General features: G+C 52.6%; 7 protein-coding genes across 7 annotated transcripts; 4 read left to right on the top strand and 3 right to left on the bottom strand.

Annotated features, from left to right (window-relative positions):
- Positions 1-48: 48 nt before the first annotated feature.
- Positions 49-1,254, top strand: BO72DRAFT_448774 (ankyrin repeat domain-containing protein). The gene is made up of 2 exons (XM_040944869.1): positions 49-460; positions 522-1,254. Exons 1-2 carry the CDS (start codon positions 132-134, stop codon positions 1,240-1,242), a joined length of 1,050 nt encoding a protein of 349 aa, XP_040800523.1. The 5' UTR covers positions 49-131; the 3' UTR covers positions 1,243-1,254.
- A 1,794-nt stretch (positions 1,255-3,048) lies between these two features.
- On the bottom strand, positions 3,049-6,178 carry BO72DRAFT_510921 (putative glycosyl hydrolase). Its single transcript, XM_040949380.1, has 3 exons — positions 4,804-6,178; positions 4,669-4,761; positions 3,049-4,572 (listed from the first exon to the last, which is right to left on the bottom strand). Exons 1-3 carry the CDS (start codon positions 5,941-5,943, stop codon positions 3,094-3,096), a joined length of 2,712 nt encoding a protein of 903 aa, XP_040800522.1. The 5' UTR covers positions 5,944-6,178; the 3' UTR covers positions 3,049-3,093.
- Positions 6,179-6,412: 234 nt separating this feature from the next.
- BO72DRAFT_469178 (putative alpha-L-rhamnosidase A) lies at positions 6,413-8,464 on the bottom strand (the record flags this gene model as incomplete). The annotated part of the gene is made up of 2 exons (XM_040946944.1): positions 6,413-7,285; positions 7,355-8,464. The coding sequence occupies 2 exons, from the start codon at positions 8,462-8,464 to the stop codon at positions 6,413-6,415; spliced, it is 1,983 nt and encodes a 660-aa protein (XP_040800521.1).
- A 1,069-nt stretch (positions 8,465-9,533) lies between these two features.
- On the top strand, positions 9,534-11,587 carry BO72DRAFT_448772 (deoxyribodipyrimidine photo-lyase PHR1). The gene is made up of 2 exons (XM_040944868.1): positions 9,534-10,930; positions 10,985-11,587. Exons 1-2 carry the CDS (start codon positions 9,708-9,710, stop codon positions 11,523-11,525), a joined length of 1,764 nt encoding a protein of 587 aa, XP_040800520.1. The 5' UTR covers positions 9,534-9,707; the 3' UTR covers positions 11,526-11,587.
- Positions 11,588-12,038: 451 nt separating this feature from the next.
- On the top strand, positions 12,039-15,218 carry BO72DRAFT_405703 (Zn(II)2Cys6 transcription factor). Its single transcript, XM_040942294.1, has 3 exons — positions 12,039-12,139; positions 12,254-13,578; positions 13,630-15,218. The coding sequence occupies exons 2-3, from the start codon at positions 12,347-12,349 to the stop codon at positions 14,897-14,899; spliced, it is 2,502 nt and encodes an 833-aa protein (XP_040800519.1). The 5' UTR covers positions 12,039-12,139; positions 12,254-12,346; the 3' UTR covers positions 14,900-15,218.
- Positions 15,219-15,672: 454 nt separating this feature from the next.
- Positions 15,673-17,205, top strand: BO72DRAFT_510917 (uncharacterized protein; the record flags this gene model as incomplete). Its single annotated transcript, XM_040949379.1, has 2 exons — positions 15,673-16,347; positions 16,467-17,205. Exons 1-2 carry the CDS (start codon positions 16,058-16,060, stop codon positions 17,203-17,205), a joined length of 1,029 nt encoding a protein of 342 aa, XP_040800518.1. The 5' UTR covers positions 15,673-16,057.
- Positions 17,206-18,705: 1,500 nt separating this feature from the next.
- BO72DRAFT_469175 (Zn(II)2Cys6 transcription factor domain-containing protein) lies at positions 18,706-20,787 on the bottom strand (the record flags this gene model as incomplete). The annotated part of the gene is made up of 5 exons (XM_040946943.1): positions 18,706-19,485; positions 19,547-19,681; positions 19,737-20,069; positions 20,198-20,542; positions 20,656-20,787. 5 exons carry the CDS (start codon positions 20,785-20,787, stop codon positions 18,706-18,708), a joined length of 1,725 nt encoding a protein of 574 aa, XP_040800517.1.
- Between the last annotated feature and the right edge of the window lie 1,809 nt (positions 20,788-22,596).

The following is a 22,596-nucleotide window of genomic DNA, read 5'->3' as shown; positions in this document are numbered from 1 at the left end:
AGTAATGTCCGTCCTTCCAGGTAATCTAGACATGACATCCATGATACCCACTGTATAATAAATGTGGGTTTCCCGCTTTTACCACCGCCTGCCTCTCCTCTACACGCACACATTATCTCATTCTACGCACCATGTCACCTTACACCGTCGAGGACGCTTTAAACATTACATTTGAGCGAGCATGTAGCAACGGTGACCTGCAAGAGGTCCAGAGGGCCCTTGCCAGCCGGCAACTCACCGCCGAGAGACTTGACACAGAGCTTCAACTCGCTACCGGTGCAGCTCATCCACACATCGTGGCCGCACTCTTCGATGCCGGCGTGCCGATGACCCCTGGCGCGGTAGGTTCCCTCTGCGGGAAGGATGGCGGCCAGCAGGATCCGCGGGTCATTCGACTCTTCTTCGATCGCGGCCTGAAACCGAAGAAATGCACCACATCCAGGGGCGAGCCTCTTCTACGGTATGTCCGTTATCACATGGGGCTAGTTGCAATTGCCCGACTGATGTCTGCGTGGGTATAGCTTTTTGTATTCCGACTGTGCTCGCGAATTACTCGAGCGAGGCGTGGACCCCAACCGCTGCGGCCCGAGGAAAGTGAGCCCCCTCGTGAGCGCTCTCGGGAAAGTCGACAAGGACGGCGGAGCCGTGTTCGATCTGCTTGTGGAGTACGGGGCGAAGCTGGACGCCGGGCTCTTCTTCAATGCTCTGGTTTGGGGCACGAATTCGGCGAGCAAGACTCGATTCCTGCTGTCGAGGGGTCTCAATCCGAATGCGACGACCTCCGCGGAATGGGGCACGCCGCTACATGCCGCGGTCCTCTTCGGGCTCGAGACGGCGACCGAGGTCCTGCTGGCTGCGGGCGCGGATCCGACGGCTCGAGTGGAGTGCGCGAGACTCGGTGATCGAAGCCCCGCGGAGCTTGCCGAAGCGCGGTTCCAGCGAGGTTCGGAGAGCTCTGGCATGAAAGATACATATCAGCGGATACTCACGCTCCTTACCGATGCACAAGGCGGTCGTACGCCTTCGGCGGCGAAGTGGGGGATTAACATGCAGCACACTACCGTCACGAACAGGTCGCAGATTTCGGAAGATGCCGAGGCGGGTTTAATGGCTTATAGAGCACGGGTGGTGAGAGCACCGGCTAGGAAAACCAAAGTTGCCCCGAAGAAAGAGCAGAAAGATACCGCGAATGATGGTAGTGTTAGTAGCCGAACACGGAGTCGAACTAAGTCAACTTCCTGATTTAAACATGAGCTTCTTCAGTCTTGTTGGCAATGAAAGACACTACCGCTCTGTATGATCTGAACTTCTTGTCTCAGAAGGAGATAGGACTGATCAAGGCCTCCACAGGACTGGCCCTCACTTGAAGTCCCTGGAGGGGAAAAGAAAATGGTCGACGTGCCTAGTAGACTACCTCTCATTCCAGTTGCGCAGGCAGAGTGGAGAACCAGCCCACGGAGGTCGGAGATTGACATTGCTGCTCTGAGGCTCACAAGCGAGATTGAATCTTAGCGATCTATGAGTCATGATGAGCTTGTCTCACATTTTGTGTGGTCATGGATCCAATCCGTATGGTCATGCTAGACTACAAGCACTAAGGAAGTCTAGCAGTAAATCAAAGTGGGCTGGGAAGATTGTTCGGCCTGTCGGCCAACGTTCCCACCTCACTGGGGCATGCCAAGGGTCCTACTAGATAGACTAAAAGGTATTCTAGTCTACGTGTAGAAACTGACCGGTGTTACTAACCAATTTAGAGGGCGACTAATACCAATCGAGGCCTTGATGTTCTTGGCTCGCCCTGAAGAGTCCCAGAGTTTCCAGGGACCGGATTCGACTTTTCCTGATCTGGTGCAGACTCGACCCCACTGCCCCTGGCACCGAATTCAAGAACCGTCCGATTTTTCAATGCAACCAGGAGATGTCTTTCAACTTTACACCTTCCCGGCGACTCCGGAGTGGTGGCAGGCAATCCGATCCACGAGAAACCTTTCCTGTCCAACAGAAAATTCTTCATTGTATGTGGGGTTGGAGCGATATTTTTGAAGTATTGCTGAGCTTTGTCGAAGCCGATCTGCTCCTTTTTTTTTCTTTTTTTTTTTTTTTTGCCGGAGGATCATGACAGTCTGACACCTGTGCAATGACAGGCATGCTTCCTTGGGTGTACTCTGTATGTACACCGGTTCACCGAGAAGGCCCTTGGCTCGGGTGACGGGACAGAAGCACAAGCACACCGAACCTTGGGTTGGTATGCTGGAACGTCAAGCAATCGGACTGTTTTGAACTGTTATGAATTCGACTTGAGACTCAGTTACCAGAGGGGCTATATAGGGATCAACGCGAGGTCTTAGACCTAAGCTGGGATTGTTCCCCAAAAGTTTATCTTTCTTATGTCAGATCGCAGTGTCCTTCAAGAGAATATGGCTGTTAGGTGGAAGCCATTGAAATAATCATGGATTCGAGATCAGGTTACCTAGTCTAGTAGGCTATTCTCGGTTTAGTAAGGCCGCTCCGAGCCCGGCCCTTTCCCAATGCTTCTATAACAGCACAAACGGCCTCATAGATTCGTCGCAAGCTAGTGGGCATAGCGCAACCTGGTCAGTCTTATAGCTTTGTCTACGTACGATATCAGTTATGGCACAAGTTCCCTCACTATTTGATCTGGTACAGTGAGATCCCTGGGTGCTTCGCAAGTGATAGAAGAGGGATAATAATCTGGAAAGGGTGAAGGTATGTACTAGATGGCTTGACCCCAAGCTGTCAAACGGGGTAACGCTGACTATTCCTGTCAGATACAGCGTATGCAGGAGAGCTGCAAGTCCATGTGTTGTCAGGGATCCAGATTGTAGTCAGGAGAATATATGCATCCTCTCAGCCGTTTCAGTGATCACAAATTGACGCAGGCACGGGTCAGGTACGACCTTTCCTGTGGAATACGATGGGATACAATGGCTACGAACAATGAACGTCTACAGAATACGAGAGAGGAGAGGAAACATCAAGCGCACTGAAATCATCCCCTATAGCTATGTAGTATCAAGCAGAAAGTATGTTTTGTTACAGCAGCAGCAAAGCATAGTAGTCATCTTGCACAACTCACCCTCGAGCAATCACATTCCTCTTCACATTCAACCCAGACATGACCATCCTCCATCCATCTTTCTTCGGCGTCTGCACCGTCAACTTGAGATTCTCCCGCGGAAACAGCGTCACATAGTTATCAGACCAATAGACCGGCGTGATTTCGCCGGCCTCGCTCTCTTGCTGGCTCGCCGCATCGACAACCGTCAAATGCATAAAGAAAGCCGGGATATCGGCCTTGTTCTCCAGTGTCACCTCTAGGGTCGACCCATCTTCTCCCTTCTGCTTGACGGTCACGCTCGCCAGCACACTCGCTGTCCGCAGGTTGCTCAATCCGGTGAAATCCGCATACCGCGAGACCGGAGTGGTGTACCAGTTCGATTTGCCCCAGTCGAGCACGTCATTCTCCTTGGTCACCCAATACACATTGCGACTGAGGACTGACCCATTGAGGGCATCCTTGAGCAACAATCTCAAGAACCCCACTCCCTGTAGACGATTCACCCCGTCCGCCACGTTGGCAACGGGAACCGATGCACCCGGCTCGGTCTCCTCCACCCCCACCGCCTGCTTTTCCACCGTCTTCCCATCGACAGCGGTGATCAATTCTACCTCCACCACCCTCTTCACCGTCTTACCCCCTCCAGTCAGCCGGGGGCCCTTTAGATTGACCACACGCACCTCCCTGCTCACATAGTCGTAGGCAACGTGCTCACCCCGTGCCGCCGCCGTCTTCGTCCCAAAATACGCCCCCGCAGGCCGAAGATAGTAATCGAACAATTGCCAATGTAGACTGGGCCACGCGCTGTTCAGCATCCAATACACCAGTCCTGTTGCCGGACGAGCACTACTGCTGCTGGCAGCATTTTGGTTGATCGCGAACCCCTCGAACACAGCTCGCGTAGCTTCGTAGTCCATCAACTGGGTCTTCTGGAGGTAGTCCTCCAAAGAGGTGGGATCCCCGTATCGACGGAACAGCGCGGTGTTGTAGATCTTGCGGGTGTGGAATTCCCCGGCACCCCGCGGGGACAGATGATAGGATCCCGACGAGGGGTGACTCCAGAGGGCGTGGAGATCCGCAAGGGAGAGGAACTGGGTCAGAGAGGGCAAGGTGGGTGTTCCGACGCCGGGGCCTTGTTCGGACCCAAAGCCGTAGGCAGTCCCGGACTCGGTTATACCGGGTGTGTTGTTGGAGGTCCAGTAGTTGGGAGGCACCCAGTCGTACGGGCCGAGCATTTTCATGCCCGAGGGTCCCAGGCCGGATGGGTTGCCGCGGGCGGAGGCCGAGGCGACGACAGGGTTGGTCCAGTTTGTAAGTTGGAGCGCGGCAAGGTATTGCCTGCTGGCGGATTCATCCGGCCAATAGTCGGATCCGAGAATGAAGGCGAGGAGTGAGGGGTGCGCTTGGAGGTAGGTGGATTCGTGGTACATCTGCCGGTAGGCAGTTGTGTAATCCGTTGTGGTCCACTGGTGGCCTTGACCGTCAGGGTTATACTGGAGAAAGCTTGGGGTTAGTGAAATGATGACAAGGGGGAACAGATGAATGTTTCAGTTGGAAAGGGGGGTGGCGGTGGGGTTGGGTTGCCATACGTCCCATCCTTCCCATTTATCGCAACATTCCCAGCCGGCTATGATCATGATTCCCATTTGGTCTGCCAACTGGTAAAACTCCGGGTGCTCGAGCTTGCCTTCGAGCCGAACAGTGTTGAGGCCCATGTCGAGGACGTAGCGGAAAATGGTGCGGACGCGATTCAGGTCGAAGCGGAGGAAGAGGTCGGGTGCGTAGCCTGCGCCTCGCACATTGAAGGGGTGACCGTTGATGCTGAATGAGAGGTCCTTGTCGGGGCTGAGCTGAGAGATTACGTGGCGAATACCAAAGGTTGTGCGCGGTGCCCGGTCTGAGATTGTCCCCTGAGGCGTGCTCACGTTGAGCTGAACCGCATAGAGTGGCTGGCGACCCCACGCAGCAGGCCACCAGATTTGAGGGTTCTGAATGGTCACAGGGATTGAGATGGTTGTGTGCTCATTGGGGTTGAGCCGGATACTGCCCGAAAACGGGACCCGCTGCTGCATGCCAGTATCTTGCTCCGCCGCGATGATCCCTTGGAAGGATGCTTGGATGGGCACATTGTTCTGGTTGGTGACATCCGTGATGACTGTCACCAGCACTCGCTCACTGGGTGCGGTCTTAAAGTCGGTGACGATCCGAATCGGGGACAGAGAAATAGGACCTGTCTGCTTCAGCTCGATATTGCGCCAGACACCGGTGCCATTATCTGGTGGCGCCGGGTTCCAGTCTGCGAAGCCTTGGCCAAAGTCGACAGAATAGTCGGTTGAGTGGGCTTGAACGAGAAGAGCGTTTTTCCCTGAGCGGACGTGCGGCGTTATGTCATACTGGTGGCCGCCAAAGCATCCTTGCTGATAGTCGCTCCAAGCTACCTGTGCGCCGTTGAAGTAGATATCAGCCTTGGAAGAGATGCCGTGGGTGATGAGGAAGAGATGGTCGCCCTTAGGTAGGGGCTGTAGGCCGAACTCTTCACGGTATAGCCATGGGGACTGAAAGTCGGATAGATCGACGCCGTTCATATGGTCCGAGTAGAAGAGATCGGTCTCGTTGTAGACCCCAGCTTGAAGCAAGCCGGCCATGACGGTGCTGCGCGACCCGATACGGTGCCATGAGTCCGTCGTGGCATCAGGCTGCGAGAGCTTGCTGGCTTTTTCTCGGGCTTGAATCGAGGACTGAAGATACCAGCCAGGAATTATGACCGAGTCACCGGGCGACAGACTGAATCCGGAGACCAGACAGAGAAGATTGAGGAGATAGAAGTAGATTAGAGGGTACATCGTGCAATTAGTCCAAATCATGATGCTTGCTTGCGAAGGATTGTAGATACTTGCAAAGATGATTGGAACTGTAGATGAGATGGAAAGGAGTGTAGTTGACGAGAATGAAAAGTAGAGTTGATGGGTAGCAGTGACTCAAATGTCCCGTTAGGGAGAATCGGCAAAAAAAGACACCACGGCCCCGACACACCATGACGTCGGTTGTACAGACAAAGTCTTCGATGATATCGAGATGAGGGATGAAGACAAGCTCTGAGTCACATGTCGCTTGAAAAGACAGCCGGATCATATTGTCGGACACCGTGTTACGTCGACTGGAATTCAATTCAGCTGTGAGGTAATTCAAACATACACATGAAATGATGTCAACGCAAACTGCATGATGCTATGTGACGCAGGTTGCTAATATTCTGACTATTCAATGATGAGAGACCCTTTCTGCTGAAAGACATTCCAGAACATCTTATCTCTTAGATCTAGAATGAAAGGTCTATAGCCCCTTCAAGGTCCAAGTACCCCCTTGTAGACCTCGAGCCTTGCCATTGACCAACTTCACAGCTTGCCCACGCTTAGATATCAGCTGCCCAGTAGCGCCCTCAATCTCCACAGACCCCGAAGTGCCATTCGGCGCAGTAAATGTCAACTGCTGAAACGTCCCGGTTGCAGACTTCTGATATTGAGTTGCGAATAGTCCCAATTGTGTTTCAAATCCGGCTTGGACCTCAGTGAGGTTACCAGGTTGAGGCTTGAATAACCAAGTCGAGCCAGCGGGACCAGTTAGACGCAAACCCGCTGTGTAATATGTGAGAGCGGAGGTGGGACCCGTAGACCATCCGTGGGCATGGGACACTCGCGGTGTGTTTCGATAAGGAGCATAGGCCAGTGACCCATCGGTTGAGTAACCTTCGATAAAAGTGGAATTTGTCATGCGTGGGTCGTCAAGCATGAACCCCCACTGCAGGCGCAGAAGATCTAGTGCTCGATCTGGTTCATTAGCTAAATAATGCGCTTGCAGCTCGAACCCGCCGATAAAGGGAGACACAGTTGACCCAGCTTCAGGGGCGGGTGCTCCATAAGGTCCCCACCGTGCCGCTAGAGCAGAAGAAATAGCTTCAGATTGATTAGAAGAAAGTGTTAGATTCGCTTTAATGGCCCAAGCATTGCCATCTTGTGGGTGAAGTGTCGTGGTCTCGTTGTCCCGGTATAGGCTATTTTGTGCGTCCCAGAGACGGGCGTTGGCAGCCGCTTTGATCTTCGATGCAGCTGTGCTCCAATTGCCCACGTTGGCGCGATCATCGAGAGAGCGTGCCAGAGAGATGGCGTCATTGAGCACGTAGTAAAGGATCGCATTAGCTTCGATGTTCTATGAGCAATCAGTAACGTGTTATTAATAGTTGTGCACAATTTTGTGTGAGTGCTAAGGTAGACTTACATGTCCACCCATACCAAATCGTAGCCAGTCGGCACTGGCTGTGATATTGGCAAGACCTGAATTGTCCAGGCTCGACAATGCCCATTGCAGACCTTTCTTGTATTGCCCCCAGTAACGAGTGATCCAGCTTCGGTCTCCAGTGTATTGATAATAGGACGACGCGCCGATCAGACTGTGGAGGTGGTATGTGAAGCTCACAATATCCAGGAATGGCCTGCCTGCATAAGGAAGTTGACCATTTGCCTTCTGAAGCACGAACAAAGACTCCAAAGCTGTGCGAACACTTTCGAGATCCGCGGTGCTGACTGCCGCGCTTTCTATAGCAATTGACATATCGCCCGGCCAGACCAAGCGATCACGCTTCGCTCCATCAACGAGAGTAGTACTGCCGTTAGTGATAGTGTAATTGTTCCACCAGGAATCGGTTTGAGGCAGAGTAATGTTATCGGATGAAGTTATCACGCCCAACCAGATCAAGGAGTCTCCGGTGGTGGGATCAATTGTGCAGAGCTGCAAGGTATAAGCACCTGCATACCAGATCCGATTGATAAGCTCATCGCTGCTGTGGAAGTAGCCTTTGTAACCGCGAAGATCTTGAGTAGGAGCCGCGGTGTAGTTAATGCTGAGACCATCCAGGGATATAGTGGCGGTAGAATTGTTGACAAGTGTGAGGTATCGGAACGCACCCCGAAGGTGCTTCTTGTCCGCACCGTAGGTTCCTGGTCCATGGCCCACTGAGAACCAAAGAGGCGAATCAAGACCAGCATCGCTGGTAGCATCGCACGCCTCGCTGCTTATCCACAAGCTCGACTCTGTGAAAGTAACTCCAAGTTGAGCTGCTTTGGAAGAGACCGAAGTCACATCCAGAGATACTATACCAGCAATATTGCGACCAAAATCATAAGTCACGGACGACTTGCCATGAAGAGTTGTCTGGTGGGTTGTAAGACCGACGAGAGCTTCAGGATTGTCCACAGTTCCGTTGACCTGATACACCAATGAAGGATTCAAGGTCCTTGAGTGTGGGGCAAGAATATAGTCTTCAAAAGGAACGGCGTGCGAGCCAATGGCCAGCAAGGCCGGAGTCAAGATCCAGGATGACCACAACATGTTGACTTCGTAATGGCTCCGTCTCCATGGGCTTTTGAAAACTCCTCTGTCTTGAGGAACGCTGGTGCCTATATACGTCTCTCACGAGCGACCTTGACCTGACATCAGAGCAGATCTGGCAATACATAGTCGGGTGAGCAAATACCGAATGCAAACAGACTCGGTTGAATCTCTGACCGAGTGCTGCGCACCTCTAGGCCCCTCAGCTTTCAAATCCTGCAGAAAGTGGAGATCATGTCATCAGGATACAGAAACTTGTGTGGGGTATGCGGCAGAGGCGGCATCTCTCCCCTGAGCTTGCCGAACCTTGTCGAGTCGAGTATAACAAGAGGTGTGCCGCGAGCTTGATAATAGATCTCTGTCATGTAGGACAGAGAACTATTTGGTGTAGCCATGGTCTCTTCTGCAAGTTCCATTTCCACGGTTGGTATTTTCATGGCGCGGTAACAAGGAATGACATGATGGACGTTGCCGAAGAAACCCCGGAGAGTTCAGCAGGTTGCATTTCCCCGCATTCTGCGGGGAAAGTCAAATGAGGAGGTAAGGTCGACCTGATCAAAGCATATTTAGGCAACTGGAAATCGTATGGCAAATTGAGCTTGGTTCTCTTACATGGTTCTGTCTTGACTCCAGCATGGAGCAATTGGCCCACGACCACTGTTCAACTCCAAGGCGCGAGCAGTTCCAGATCATGAATGTTCCCCCCTGCTTCCATTTCTTCGGCAGAACATCAGAGGGCGGTGAGGGATTCCGAAAGGGCGGTATAATACTGCCGGCAGTGCCAAGTTGGAGAGCGTCCACTTTTAGAAAAAAGACGGAAATAGCCACCACTCACGATGCTGGCTTCCAACAATGCTTGTGAATAAAAGATGCTGTAAAGCCTCGCTCACTGGCACATAGTAGGAGAGTTCTTATAGAGCCTTACCAGCGGCCAAGTCTTCTTTCGGTCGAATATGTCTCAGTTCTTTGTTGCATCTGAAGGGCAGGGAGGTATTCTAGGATTATTGACGTCATGGAACAAGGCGCATTCCAGATCGCTCTCGATCCGATCGGTTTCGATCTCAATTCCTTCAGCCCCCCTACCTCCACCCGGGTTTAATTTTGACGAAACTGCTTCGCGTGCTCTGAGGCCATGCTGTGGAAAAGCGCGTTAGTCTTCTCACCACCATTATCCAATTCGCTTCTTTTTCGCACAACACGCATCTGTCACCTGGCCAACGCTTGTCTGGCTTCTTATCCTACCATGCCACGCCCGAAGCGCAAGGCATCAAGCAGCTCAAATGCTCGATCGGAGTCCACCAACGGCACCGCATCCGCGACCAAGCGTGGAAAGCTCGACCTGTCGCGTCCGCATCCCCATGCGAAAGACACCGAGGATTTCGGCATCGTCCTTCGAGAATACTATCCACCTGAGATGTGCAATGAGCGAGTGCACGCTTACAACGATGGAACATTAGAACGACCAATCGAGGAGCTACAAAGGTCTTACGAAGATACATTGGAGGCGCGCGGATCAGTTCAAGCTGGTTCGGCGGTCGTACACTGGTTCAAGTCCGACCTACGACTGCATGATAATCGCGCTTTGCAGATGGCGTACCAGGTGGCCCGCGAGCACAAGGTCCCACTGATATGTCTGTATATTTTGTCTCCTCAGGACCTGACAGCGCATCTATCCAGTCCAGCACGGGTTGATCTGACGTTACGTACACTTGGAGTGTTGAAGAGAGACCTGAACGAGCTGGATATTCCCCTTTACATGGAGACACAAGAGAAGCGCAAGGCGATTCCCCAGCGCATTGTGGACCTGTGCAAGGAATGGGGTGCGAACCACCTGTACGCGAATATGGAGTACGAAGTCGACGAGTTGCGCCGTGAGGCAAAATTGGTCCGCATGTGCGCCGAGAACGGTGTGCGGTTTGAGGCAGCTCATGATGCTTGCGTTGTCACCCCAGGAAAGCTCCATAGTCAGCAAGGCAAGCAGTATGCCGTCTATAGTCCATGGTTTCGCGCCTGGTGCGCGTTTCTCAAAGAGAACCCCGAATACCTCGAGGTGGCGGAAGAACCGGGATCTAACCCCGGAGATGCTCGGAAACATTTCAAGGAATTGTTTGACAGCCAGGTGCCCACAGCACCTGAGAACAAGACTCTATCCGACGAAGAGAGAGAGCGGTTCCGTCAATTATATCCCGAAGGCGAGCATGAGGCTCTGCGACGGCTCGAGGCTTTCCTCGAAGAGAAGGCGAGAGACTATGATGATCAGCGCAATTATTTGAGTGGAGAAACCACGTCCGTTCTCAGTCCCTACTTTGCGTCAGGCTGTCTCAGCGCACGAACAGCTGTAGATCAAGCGCGTAAAGCGAATAAGGGCCTCCTCGACCGTAACCAACCGGGCTACATGTCATGGATAAGTGAGGTTGCTTGGCGTGACTTCTACAAGCACGTATTGGTCCATTGGCCGTACATCTGGTTCGTCTCTTTTCGAAAACTGTTATTACGAGTGCTCTGGCTGACATGAACCAGTATGAACAAATGTTTCAAGCCGGAATTCACGAACCTTGAATGGGAGTATGACGAAGAACAATTTGACGCCTGGAGTCAGGGCAAAACTGGCTTCCCGATTGTCGACGCTGCTATGCGACAGCTAAACCACGCCGCATGGATGCACAATCGTAGTCGAATGGTGGTGTCATCATTTTTATCCAAGGACCTGCTGATTGACTGGCGGCGTGGGGAGCGCTATTTCATGGAACATTTAATTGATGGCGACTTTGCGTCCAATCACGGCGGCTGGGGTTTCGGGTCGAGTACTGGCGTCGACCCACAGCCATATTTCCGGATTTTCAACCCGGTTCGACAGAGTGAGCGATTTGACCCCGACGGAGAATACATTCGGAAGTGGGTGCCGGAGCTTCGGGAGGTGGAGGGCAATGCGATTCATGATCCGTATGGGCGGGGAGCCGGCGAGGTGGCCAAAAAGAATGGATATCCGCAGGCGATTGTTGATCACGCGAAGAGTCGAGATCGAGCGTTGGCGCGTTATAAAGCAGCTCAGGGCCATTGATCTGCTGCAGACGTGAAGAAGACAGGGTCAGTGGGTCAAATTGGGTAACTAGTAAAAAGAAACTATTGCAAATAGAATTTTTAGCCAATCGTTTGAAATATCCTCTGTCAGTAACCGAGGTATATTTTGCGCAGTGGACTTACAGATTTTATGGACAGAGTTAGTCCCGCCAAGCAATCGACCACCATCCGGAAGGATAGAATAGCTGTCAGCTAGTAGTGGGATGCTGGTACTGAGTGTAGGTAAATGCAAGAACCTTAACTACACGTACTGTGAGATGGTCAGTAATCCCGGTTGTGGTTGCCAGCGTGAATGAGTGGTGCGTGCGTGCAGAGGGCAGAAATGCGGAGGAGGAGGAGCTGAGGAGGCGGACATCCCCAGCAACTCCAGCAACTCCAGTTTCGGTTCCACCATCGGTCGGTTTCCCCGCCGCCTTCTACTTTGTTCGACTGTTTCGTTTCTAGCACTGGGACTGTTACGCACCCTTGTCAAGAAACCTGCTCTGTGAAGATTTCTTTCTTTCTTTCTTTCTTTCTTCTCTGCTAGCCAGCTACCGCTTCTCGCTGCCATCAGAAATCTGACCATCGTATCCCACAACCCGTGATCAAATCAATGTGACTGTGCTTCCCCGCTCCGAACCGGCTGGCCTGGGCGAGTGAGACTAGTGCCCTCGCTTTCGCTTCCTTCGTCTTGGCCAAACTGCTAACCTCTTCTTGCCCGTGGTTCCTAGCGACCTGGCCAACTCATTTCAATTCATCTGATTTCGATCTTCATCTTGACTACCCTCCGAACCCTCCCCAACTCACCAATGTCGGATTGAAATGGATCAGTCGGGGGACGCCCAGGCATCCAACGCTCCAGCAACCGCCGCCGAAGAGTCGACCAACGGAATTATCACCAAACGTCGTTGGCGGCGCAACCGGATCGCATGCGACTCCTGCCATTCGCGTCGCGTGCGCTGCGACCGGGCTTTTCCATGTTCACGCTGTCTGCGCAGCGAGATTCGCTGCGAATTTACTCGCGAACGTAGGAAAAGAGGCCGTATCGCCCGATCCCGATTAACGGAGACCAACGCGGTGCCGGAGAGAGCGACCCGCCCGGTCGACGACGAACAATCCGCGCTTCCGGTGTTGGCGGAGACAGCTGGCGCTTCAGGCCGACGAGGCTCTCCTGTCTCACTTTTGCAACACAAATCCCCATCCACAAATGACATCGCCGCTTCGGCTCCGAGCATCGACGAGCGACGCTCCCAAGCAGATGCTACGCTCCCTCCTCGCAGACCTCGGCCTGGTGAGAATCCAACGGAGGAATGGTTATCGGCGACACATGTGTCGCCTGGGTCCTATGAACCTCTGGGAGGACTCGGCCTGGGCGAGGGACCTTTTCCCCGGATGTTTGATATTTGGCAGGGAGTTGAGCTAGCTGGTTATAGCGATCCTACCTCAACAGCATCCAAAGCGACCGGCATCGGGCAGACATCCGGGTCGGCCATTGCAGCATTGAAATACCCGGTGCTTATGCCACTCATGCCGTTCCTCGAAGGAAATCTGCCTCGCAAACTCGTGTTCGATCTCCTTGAGTTATATTTCACAAGCGCCTTTTCAACTCATATGCACCCAGTCTGTCATCACATACATTGCTATGTTTTACGAAAGGCATCTTTCTTCACTCGGGAGACACCTCGTCCTAGCAGTCCTGCTCTTCTAGCCAGCATGCTCTGGGTTGCCGCGTTGGATGACCGTGCTTTTGCCTTGCCCATCTCCCCGCCACAGCGCAAGAAGATCTGCCAGTTTCTGTGCGCCCTGACAATCAGACTACTCCGCCCATTAATCCACGTTTCATTCAAGGATACAGAGGGCGCAACCGCGAGTGAGGCCGCCTATGCCGGTCTCGGACCAGAAGGTCCGCCGACAACCGTTCATCATCCGTTTGAAGCTGGAGGAGATGATAGGGGCCTTGTTGGTCCAGCGGGTTCGTTGGACGATGTAATCACTTACATCCACGTGGCCTCAATAATTTCATCGAGCGAACAGAAAGCCGCAAGCATGAGATGGTTGGTCTACCCATAATTGCTATCTGTGTATGCGGTGCTAATCTGTTCCAGGTGGCATGCCGCATTTACTCTAGCCCGAGAGCTCAAGCTGAATCAAGAGATCGAGGTAGTGCCTAACGAGGATAGTCACCACACGGATGGCTCTAGTCCGTCGTTCGATTATTCGTTGGCCGGCTGGAGTGGCGTCGACACCGGCCCCTTTTTTGATTACTCGAACCCTGCTCGGCCAAGCCTGAATTGCGTATGCGATCGGAGCCACGATGTACGTACCACCATTACCGAAGAGCATCGCGAGGAGCGGCGACGGACATGGTGGCTACTATACATCATGGATCGTCACCTTGCGCTTTGCTACAACCGTCCGTTAGCATTGCTCGACGCGGAGAGTGAAGACCTACTTTTGCCACTGGATGAGGGATCGTGGCAAGCGGGTAATATCCATAGCAACAGCCCCAAGACTGACGGACCACAATGTCTGCTGTCTGGTGAGAAGAACAAACGCCGCGTCTTCCCCAACTTTGTCTGCCACGATCATTCGATTTTTGGTTTTTTCCTGCCCCTGATGACTATCACTGGCGAATTGATAGACCTGAATCAAGCACGGAATCACCCGATGCTTGGTACGCGATTCAATGGCAAAGATGCATGGGATAGCCACGTCAGTGAGGTACTACGACAGCTCGATATCTACAAAGCTAGTCTCACGACCTTTGCGGCCATCGCCTCTGATCCTGATGGCCCTATGCCTGGTGCTTTCCCTCCCAAGCCCGATCAGCAGCCGACCGAAGCTTCTCTTGCGCAAGCGTATGCGTGGCATACACAGACGGTGATCTCTTACGCATCGTACCTGGTTCATGTGCTCCACATCTTGCTTGTAGGGAAATGGGACCCGGTGTCACTTATCGAAGACAAGGACTTCTGGACGTCTTCCCCTGCATTTGCTTCAACCATCTCCCATGTGTTGGAGGCTGCGGACTCAGTGGATCATATACTACGATATGACCCCGATATCAGTTTTATCCCATATTTCTTTGGAATCCAACTTTTACAAGGGAGTTTCCTTTTGTTGCTGATCGTGGAGCGGCTGCAAAAAGAGGCGGGGGATGGGATTCTAAATGCGTGCGAGGTGATGATCCGTGCAACGGAATCATGTGTTGTCACTCTGAATACGGAATACCAGCGGAATTTCCGGCAGGTCATGCGGAGTGCAGTGGCTCAGGCGCGCGGGCGCCCCGTTAATTACAGCGAGATTCGACACCGACGCAAAGCTGTGTTAGCGCTGTACCGATGGACACGAAAGGGCACGGGGTTGGCCCTGTGAGGTTAGGCGACACGGCCTCCTCGGCTCTACTCTTGTCTCGAGTACAAAGGGTGGGGAGGGAAGTGGCAAGGATCTTAGACTATTTGCAGGGATCAGATCTAGCCCGTTACCCCCTTCTCCTTTCCCCGGAGTGATATGCAGGCACATGCTGCATGGTCGTAGCTCTTCGACCTAACAGCCGACCGACCTGCAACACTAGTAGGAGTGGGGAACTGTCTGGCCCCGATGCGGTGTGTAGGAGACAGGTACCAGCTGATCCTGACTTCGACTACAATCGTGCTCTGTATATATTACATAAACCTTGGAATGTACATATTTGAGAACAAGTTCCGACGCTATGCATAGTCTTCAGTAGGATAGTAGAACCACCATAAGAATCTCTTTCTTTTGATCGAGGACGGTCAGACAGGCGAAGCGCAAAGGTAAATTTGGCTTCCAGGTGACGATTAACCGATCCCATCTGGGGATGTGAAAGCCGGCAAATTTGGACAGGATCAGTTGACCAGTTGACTTTTCCCCGCAAACCCCAGACTTCTTCGACCCCAAAATAACGGCCCGCCTTCGCCTTTTCTCCCATTCGGTCCGAGCTCTTCAAGCTCTCGGTTAATTACCATTAAAAGGACCGAGATCATGCAAGTGCACGGTGCCAGATGGTGCCAGACGCAATCAACTCCGATACTCCTGCTCGGCTGGGTTGATTGAAAACCTGGGGGAGTTGGAATTGTTCGGTTAAAAAGGCTACCCCGGGGAACCCAAAAACCATGCTTCCTTGTGATCAGATCTCGTTTCTATCGAATCACTATTACCCTTGCTCCCTTCTTCAATTTACCGATCCCCATCGTGGCCGCCATGCTGTACTTGTTCAAGCTGCATCTCCACCACCTCTTTCAATCATGTTTCATTCAAGCTGTTCGCCGGAGTTTATCCTGCTTTGCGCAGGTTATAAGCTTGCTTTCCCGCCCCGTGCTTTCCCCCCGGAGAGGTTTTTGTAGTGGCTCTCGAAGCATTCGTGACCGAAGGGTTCATCTTTACCCACAACAATAGCAAACTACTGAACGCGTCAATGCTCACCTTGCAATGAGCGCGAGATTCTGACTGCAATCTACAAAACAACGAGTCACCCTCCTACCACCTATTCTCGCGAAAGATACCGAAGCAATGCTCGACTCCGATTTCTCGACAGACGTGCCAATGTGGTTTCCATTGGACTCGTTAGACAACCAGGCTTTCGCTCTGGACCCGGAGCTCGCCGGCGAAGACTTGTACGGGAATCAGCTGGGTGTCAATGAATTCGACCTTTCGTCTGCCCATCTGTTGAGCCCCGAGCTTTGCGCCGACTATGAGTCGGCAATGGCACAAGCTGCTTCGGGCCAATTTCGGGTACCCCATGTATCAGGGATGCCAGATACGCCAGCTTCCTCAGGATTCGTGGATAAACTCACCTCGATGTAAGTCTGCCACAGCAATTTAGATTCTCCTCCACCAGAAGTTACTCCTAGGGGTCGGGCTTGCAGGAAACCGGGAATCTCTCTGCACATGGGCTGACTAGAACCCCTCACACTACTAGATTTGAAGAATCCACTTTCAACACTACCCCCAATTCGAAGTCTTTCCCCGCCCACCTCTCCCTCGATGACCTTCTCCGTTCGACCTCCCAATTAGCCACCGAGCGAGCTCTCTACATGAACATTCCGGGAGCTATCTCGTCACCACAGTCGTCATCGCACGATAGCTTCAGCGCTGGGCCCCCATTCGGCCAATCGCCCGTTGCGCAAGAGCCCTGCAGCTCGCCGGGAATGAGCCATCAATCATACAGTGGGAGTGAGGGAGACTGGGAACGGGAGTGCAATTTGAGAGAGCCCGCACAGTACTATCGGCTTCCAGACATGGCACTGTCGGACAGCCTGCCGCTCCCTTCTTACCCCCTCGATGGGATGATGATGTCTGAGCCTCTGTTCAATGACCCACACCCACCTACGATTGCGTTGCAAGCAGGTTCGGAGCAGACTTGCACCGGCGGGGTCAAAGGCAAGGCCAGGGAAGGGTACACTGGAATGAATAATAACAATGGACTGAAATCTTCCAATGCGATGGAAGGACTGACCCCGCTGGAAATGCCTGACGGGAGCACCCGGTTCACCGCAAATTGGCTCCCCGTGGACCCTGAAGGGGGCTTCACAATCCGAGACCCCTCCGTCGACCATTTCAACCATCTCAACGATGACCCTCTGGACATCGACCCGATGATGGAGTGCTATGCGCAGAATGCATTCATCTCGGTCCCCACGGATACTGGGTTCCCTTGAGAAACCGAGAGGCAAAACCGAAGTTAGGGAAAATAATTCAAACCGAGGACTCACGACCCGAAGAAAAAAAGATTGCAGATCGGGTAATGATGATGGGGAGGTGGCCTTCGGAGCACCGAGGGGACACACACCACAAGCACCACGCACGCACGCACTACGCTAGCTTACTAGCCTCGATCACGCCTAGTGCCTGCAAGAGCAATCTAGGCGACCGACCCTGGACCGATGCGGGGACTCAACCACGCACAGTCGCCATACGTTCCAGGGTTTGTCCCTTCCCCCCAAGCCTCAACGGTCTCCCCGAATCGAGCGAGTTAGTCGACCGAGAGCGACTCGGGCCCAGAGGCCAACCGAAAAGTTAATTGCTGTGCACGCTGTGTGCGCGTGCTTGCTAAATTGCTTTGCTGTGGACAAACGTACCGACCTCCCTCCTCTCGCCCCTCCCGGACTGGTCTCCACATTTGGCAATGAGCACAGTTGCATGTGACCGGATGGACCCATGATGCCTCCATCCAACGGATAATTATCAACCAATTCCACCACCGTCACCGTCATGGGCCAAAATTTCCCGCCCGCCCCCGCGTTACCCAGACAGACAATTCAAGCAACACCTTGCCGACCCGCCTACATTAAACATTCTCACCCTGGCTTTCTCAGCATTGGAATCTAGAGCAAGGCGGTCGGTTCAGCGTCTAGCCACACTCACCAACTTTGCCGCGCAGTAATATATACCGAGCTGCTGACGCAATTATTGAGCTGTCACGCCGCGTCTAGCGAGAGGGCTCTTGCCCCCCCGCTTTTTCCTGCACAGCCACCTACCATTCTCCGAGCTAGCCTAGTGGTTGAGCTTCTCGAGCAGGCTCTGGGCACGACCACTTTTCCAACCTCCCTTTCTCTGAATGTAATCATGTGAACGTGCTCACATCTGTCCTTGTTGACTGGACACTTTAGTATGCCTGCATTCCTAGAGGACACACTCAGTGCGATTTCGTACTAGGACTCAGATCTGAACTCGAGCTGGCGGCAGCTGCTGGCACTCTCCCATTATCATCTTCACAATGTGTATATAGATCGAAGCAATGACTAGTACATATACTCGCGAAAGAGAAAATTCACTCACATAGTGGCCATTTGACATTGACAATCCGACCTGTAGATGATAAATTTCCCAAAGACAATTTCCATGCTTGTGATTCCTCAGCTTTCATCGCCTGTTTTATTTTCGTGGATAAGCCGCGAAATCAAGGCATCAATTGCGCATATGGAGCACCACCGTATACAAGCATTCAACTATTTACCATATCATTCGTACATTCGAGGTACACAAATTAAAAATGAATTCGCCTTAGGACGCCGCCCGTAACCCTCCTGCCCGCAGAAACAAAAAACGCCATAACCATTTCCAGTTTGCTCGCTCGCTGCGACAATCGAGATGCTAAAATCAAGGCAAAGACAGTCGTAACGTAAGGGAAAGATTTCGTCCTCCTCGGTGGGATTATTTTACCCCCTTTCCGCCTTCACCGACGAAGAGGTACATTGGTTCGAAAAGACCGGAAACGCAAATCGGCGGCCGATGTACGCGAACAGCTCCGACATGGACTGCTTCTCGACCATGCCGTCGGGGAAGTTGTCGAACGCGGTGCGGAGCACGAACATGATCCGCGAGACCAGGCAGCCGGGGACCATCTGGGTGTAATACTTCATGCTGCGGCAGATGTTGCAGGCGAACTCGTAGCGCTCCTGCCGGCCGAGCACGTCGACAAGCCCGGTGTCGGTGGCGGTGATGACGAGGTTGAGCGCCCAGTAGTAGCACATCGAGGTGGCTAGTAATAAATCCGGGTAGACCAGGTTGGTGGAAGCGGTGATCTGCATCGTGCTGGGATCGCGACACCGGAAGACGGGGAAGACGTCCTCCCCGCGACCCTCGGCCCTGCTCTTCTGATTGCTGGGATGGATGTCCAGGCTGGACTCCTCGCGTGGTCCGCCTCCGGCGTATGTGTCGGCGTAGGTACGCTTCCACATCTGGAGCATGCTTTGCAGTTCAAGGGCACGGTCCCAGATAGTGGACTGCATTGTGACTAACTCGGATGGCGAGACTGCCGGATTTTGCAAGGCCGCTTGGAGATCATCGATCTGTGCGAGGTAGCCCGGAATATGAACGGCAACGTCGAGGAGATGTTGAAGGATATCTTTTGACGGTCCGTCGCAAGACCAAGGCACTGTAAGCCATTCGTCCGAGGACAAGAAAGTCGGCTTGCGATGCACCAGCGCGGCAGTAACCTATAAACTTCAGTCAATTCCGCTCGGAGGTCAAATCTAAAACGAGAAGATAGTTGCTAACCCAGTATAGTCGCAGATCAACGAACAGAGATCTCTCGACTCCATGTCGGTGGCGATAAGGGGTTCGTGCCCGCAGTAGCGCCAAGCCACCCAGCTGGTGTCGAAAAATGGAGGTTACCGACGTTTGTCTGAAAGCCTTTCGCGATAGTGAGTATGATGCCTGGCTGCTCCATCTATAACCGGAAACATACCTCAATTATGGTAGACAGTAGGACCACTAGCAAGACCTCGGTCGATTGATTGCCCTCAGGTTCATTCAACGCCGTCTGGAGAAGATGAAGTACTTTGATATACCTGGAATTGCCTGCAACCTCGAGAGCCTTGTTATGATATTGTCTTCCGGCAAATGTGAGTGATGCTGCTTCAAAAGCCTTGTAGAGAATTGGTGAAAGTATTCGCATCTCTTTGGCCTCACGTAGTGCAATAGTGCCGCTGACATTGACCGGGCTGAAGTTATCAACCAATCGTTCGACGAAGAACTCTATTGCGACACCAGCTGCCATCGGGTCTGTCAGAACACGCTTCTCTTTCAGAATCGGAGTGGACCTGTGAACTAGACCATCGTAAGTGGCAGGGCAAGTGTAAGTTGGAGTGCGGAAGGATAGAGCATACTTCGCCGAAATGTGTTGCCTTCGTGGTCCTCGCTAAATACCAGAACATCGCGAGGAATCAAGGATGATTGCTCAGGGTCTGCCATAGGCAAATCAGGCAAATCTGAGTCCTCAAGTGCATCTTCATCGTCCCAATCGTCCGTCTTTCGGCCCGTGTGAAGTGGTCTCCTTCTCGATAGCGGCCCCTCCTCAGCCTTCACAGCAGGTATGTTGGCAAGCTGACGAGCCTCCGCCAGCTGCTGCTTCAGGCTCTCACAAGAGCGTAGCAAGTTGTCAATGAGAGTTGCTTGTTGAATATACTGGCGGTCTCGCTTGCTGGTGCCATAATCACATTCCGAGGGAGTGCCCCGTAGACAGCAAGCACCGCATGGCTTGACACGATCGCACTGTTACGGTATGCATTAGTCCAAAGCTGCAGACAACCGAGAACATGGTTGGAACAAAGTGGTAGTGGCGAATGCCTCGCATAGGTGTTCAGTGTAGTGTGGTGTGGATATACCTTAACTTTGCGTTTATGGCAATTTAAGCATGAATAGGTGGGTCGGACTTTCTTTCGCACAGCCGCTTTGCCTGGGGCGGGAGGATCAAGCTGATCCTTTTTCGGGCGATTCTCCAGGGTAAAGTTGCTCATCGCAGTCGAAGGGGTCGAAAGTTATGCGGCTCGCCACCTGTGGTTGCGGGGAAAAGGCGTTGCTGAAAGGTCGTGTTCGTGCCAGCTCAGGTCTTGGTCTTTATGTGAAAGCGATGCAGGCTGGAATATGGATTGTTGACAAACAAAGTCTATTGTCACAATCATGGGATGGAGAGAGAGAGAGACTTCTAAAGTCTAACGTGCAACCACAGACTCAGAGATAGTAGTAACGGTCATCGAGCACCATCAGTGGTGGCTTACACCGGGAGAAATGACGAGGAGACCTCAATTCTGCAGGGGTGTTCGTGGAGTGCTCTGGTTCCGGGGGCGGGCTGGATCCGTGGTTTAACAGGACGAGAGGCCTAAAAGCTTTCAAATCATGCCCGCCCGATCAGTTGATTATTTCAAATGTGCTGTCTAGCCCGGCCTTTGCCTCTCCCCACTTTCTCGCAGCGACCTGGTGGCGGTCCTAGCGATTCGACCAGTCGAAGGGAGAACAGACAGGCGCCGTCCCAAGAGGCTTTATGGATCAGTCACAACAAGGTTGAGGACTCAGCATATTCCAGCAATCGAGGCGTCAATCATTGTTCAAATCGCCGAGTGTATCATGGTAGTCTGCTCCATTGTGGTTTGGAATCAATTTCCGTCGCTAGTTGGAAGGGGAAGGGACTCCCCCCGTAGCTCTAGGGGGAGATCTGATTGCCGCCGGGTCAGGCCTGATTAGTCAATCGAGTGATCGGGGGATCCAGGGGTGCCAAGGGTGCCAAGGAAGGTGATTCCCCCCATGTCGATCGAGCATTGTGCAGAGATCAGCGCTCTTAGTGTAATGAGATTGCCTCTTTGAGGACCAGTGATGATACGAAGCGTGTTCAAGTACATTGTCTTTCCCAATCTAGATCAAGGGGCACCAGACAAGTGACATTTGGAGCATGAATCCCGTTTATGGCTCTCTGTCACCGCAGAATAGGAGGTGGTTTCTGTGATGGTCTGGCGATCATTGCGGTAGACAACGAACACGAACCCTGCCGCATCGAAGATCGTCGCTGTCAGCCATTTCCTGGAAATCCCTCGACATTGCTGCATCATACCTATTCAGTCATAGCGTCTTGTCTCATGCATAACAACTTTGAGACATCGGGCCAGTGACATGACTACCTGCACAAGCAGCCGGGTTGTCAGCTTATTGCCGTTCCAGCACGAGTGAGAGATGCCCTTGCAGTCATTGCAAACGAAATGGGGTCATTCTGTTCACCTTTTGATCGTAGTCGAAAATGCGTCTTCACAAATAGCGCGAGGAACGAATGAAGGATAATCTGTTGCTCGGTGGGGATGGATTAAGGTGGGAAAGCACTGGACGGGAGGAAATCACAAGCAACGAGTTCTAGTGATCTTCGTTGGGCTCCCCGTCAAACATGTAAAAATAGTCATTGTCGTAGAGGAAGCAGAATTTGACAGATATGCAAACAGAAAAGCCATCCCTCGGTATTTCCGTCAGAGACACCGCACAGGTCCAGTACTCTATGCCCACGATAATGGCGATTTCAGCAGTTGATCTAAAAAGCATCATGACAAGCACTGACAACCATTCTATAAGGATGAGAGCGACTCACTCAATCCAGTCGATTTTTGAGCACAACCGAAGCTGTCTCCATACATCCTGACGTTGTGGGATTTCCCCATGGCATGCACCCAAGGCCATTGATTTATGGTAGGACTGTAACCCAAGTCGCTCACTACCCATTGCATTCATCCTTTGCTGACCGAAAGCACGCATTTCGCATAAGGGAAGTATCCTCCAAAACAACCGAA

The sequence above is a fragment of the Aspergillus fijiensis genome (genome assembly GCF_003184825.1).
Source record: "Aspergillus fijiensis CBS 313.89 unplaced genomic scaffold BO72scaffold_28, whole genome shotgun sequence".
Lineage (NCBI taxonomy): Eukaryota > Fungi > Ascomycota > Eurotiomycetes > Eurotiales > Aspergillaceae > Aspergillus > Aspergillus fijiensis.
The sequence above is the reverse complement of the archived record's forward strand: the minus strand, read 5'-3'. Positions and strand labels throughout refer to the sequence as shown.

What these genes read in the sequence shown, in the direction of transcription:
- BO72DRAFT_448772 (XM_040944868.1), top strand. Translation starts at nt 9,708, where the DNA reads ATGCCACGCCCGAAGCGCAAGGCATCAAGCAGCTCAAATGCTCGATCG. An exon ending in GTCCATTGGCCGTACATCTG is followed by an intron (nt 10,931 to 10,984) that starts GTTCGTCTCTTT and finishes GACATGAACCAG; the next exon opens with TATGAACAAATGTTTCAAGC.
- BO72DRAFT_405703 (XM_040942294.1), top strand. Translation starts at nt 12,347, where the DNA reads ATGGATCAGTCGGGGGACGCCCAGGCATCCAACGCTCCAGCAACCGCC. An exon ending in AAAGCCGCAAGCATGAGATG is followed by an intron (nt 13,579 to 13,629) that starts GTTGGTCTACCC and finishes AATCTGTTCCAG; the next exon opens with GTGGCATGCCGCATTTACTC.
- BO72DRAFT_448774 (XM_040944869.1), top strand. Translation starts at nt 132, where the DNA reads ATGTCACCTTACACCGTCGAGGACGCTTTAAACATTACATTTGAGCGA. An exon ending in AGGGGCGAGCCTCTTCTACG is followed by an intron (nt 461 to 521) that starts GTATGTCCGTTA and finishes GCGTGGGTATAG; the next exon opens with CTTTTTGTATTCCGACTGTG.
- BO72DRAFT_510921 (XM_040949380.1), bottom strand. Translation starts at nt 5,943, where the DNA reads ATGATTTGGACTAATTGCACGATGTACCCTCTAATCTACTTCTATCTC. An exon ending in TCCGCACCATTTTCCGCTAC is followed by an intron (nt 4,762 to 4,803) that starts GTCCTCGACATG and finishes CTCGAAGGCAAG; the next exon opens with CTCGAGCACCCGGAGTTTTA. An exon ending in ATAAATGGGAAGGATGGGAC is followed by an intron (nt 4,573 to 4,668) that starts GTATGGCAACCC and finishes AGCTTTCTCCAG; the next exon opens with TATAACCCTGACGGTCAAGG.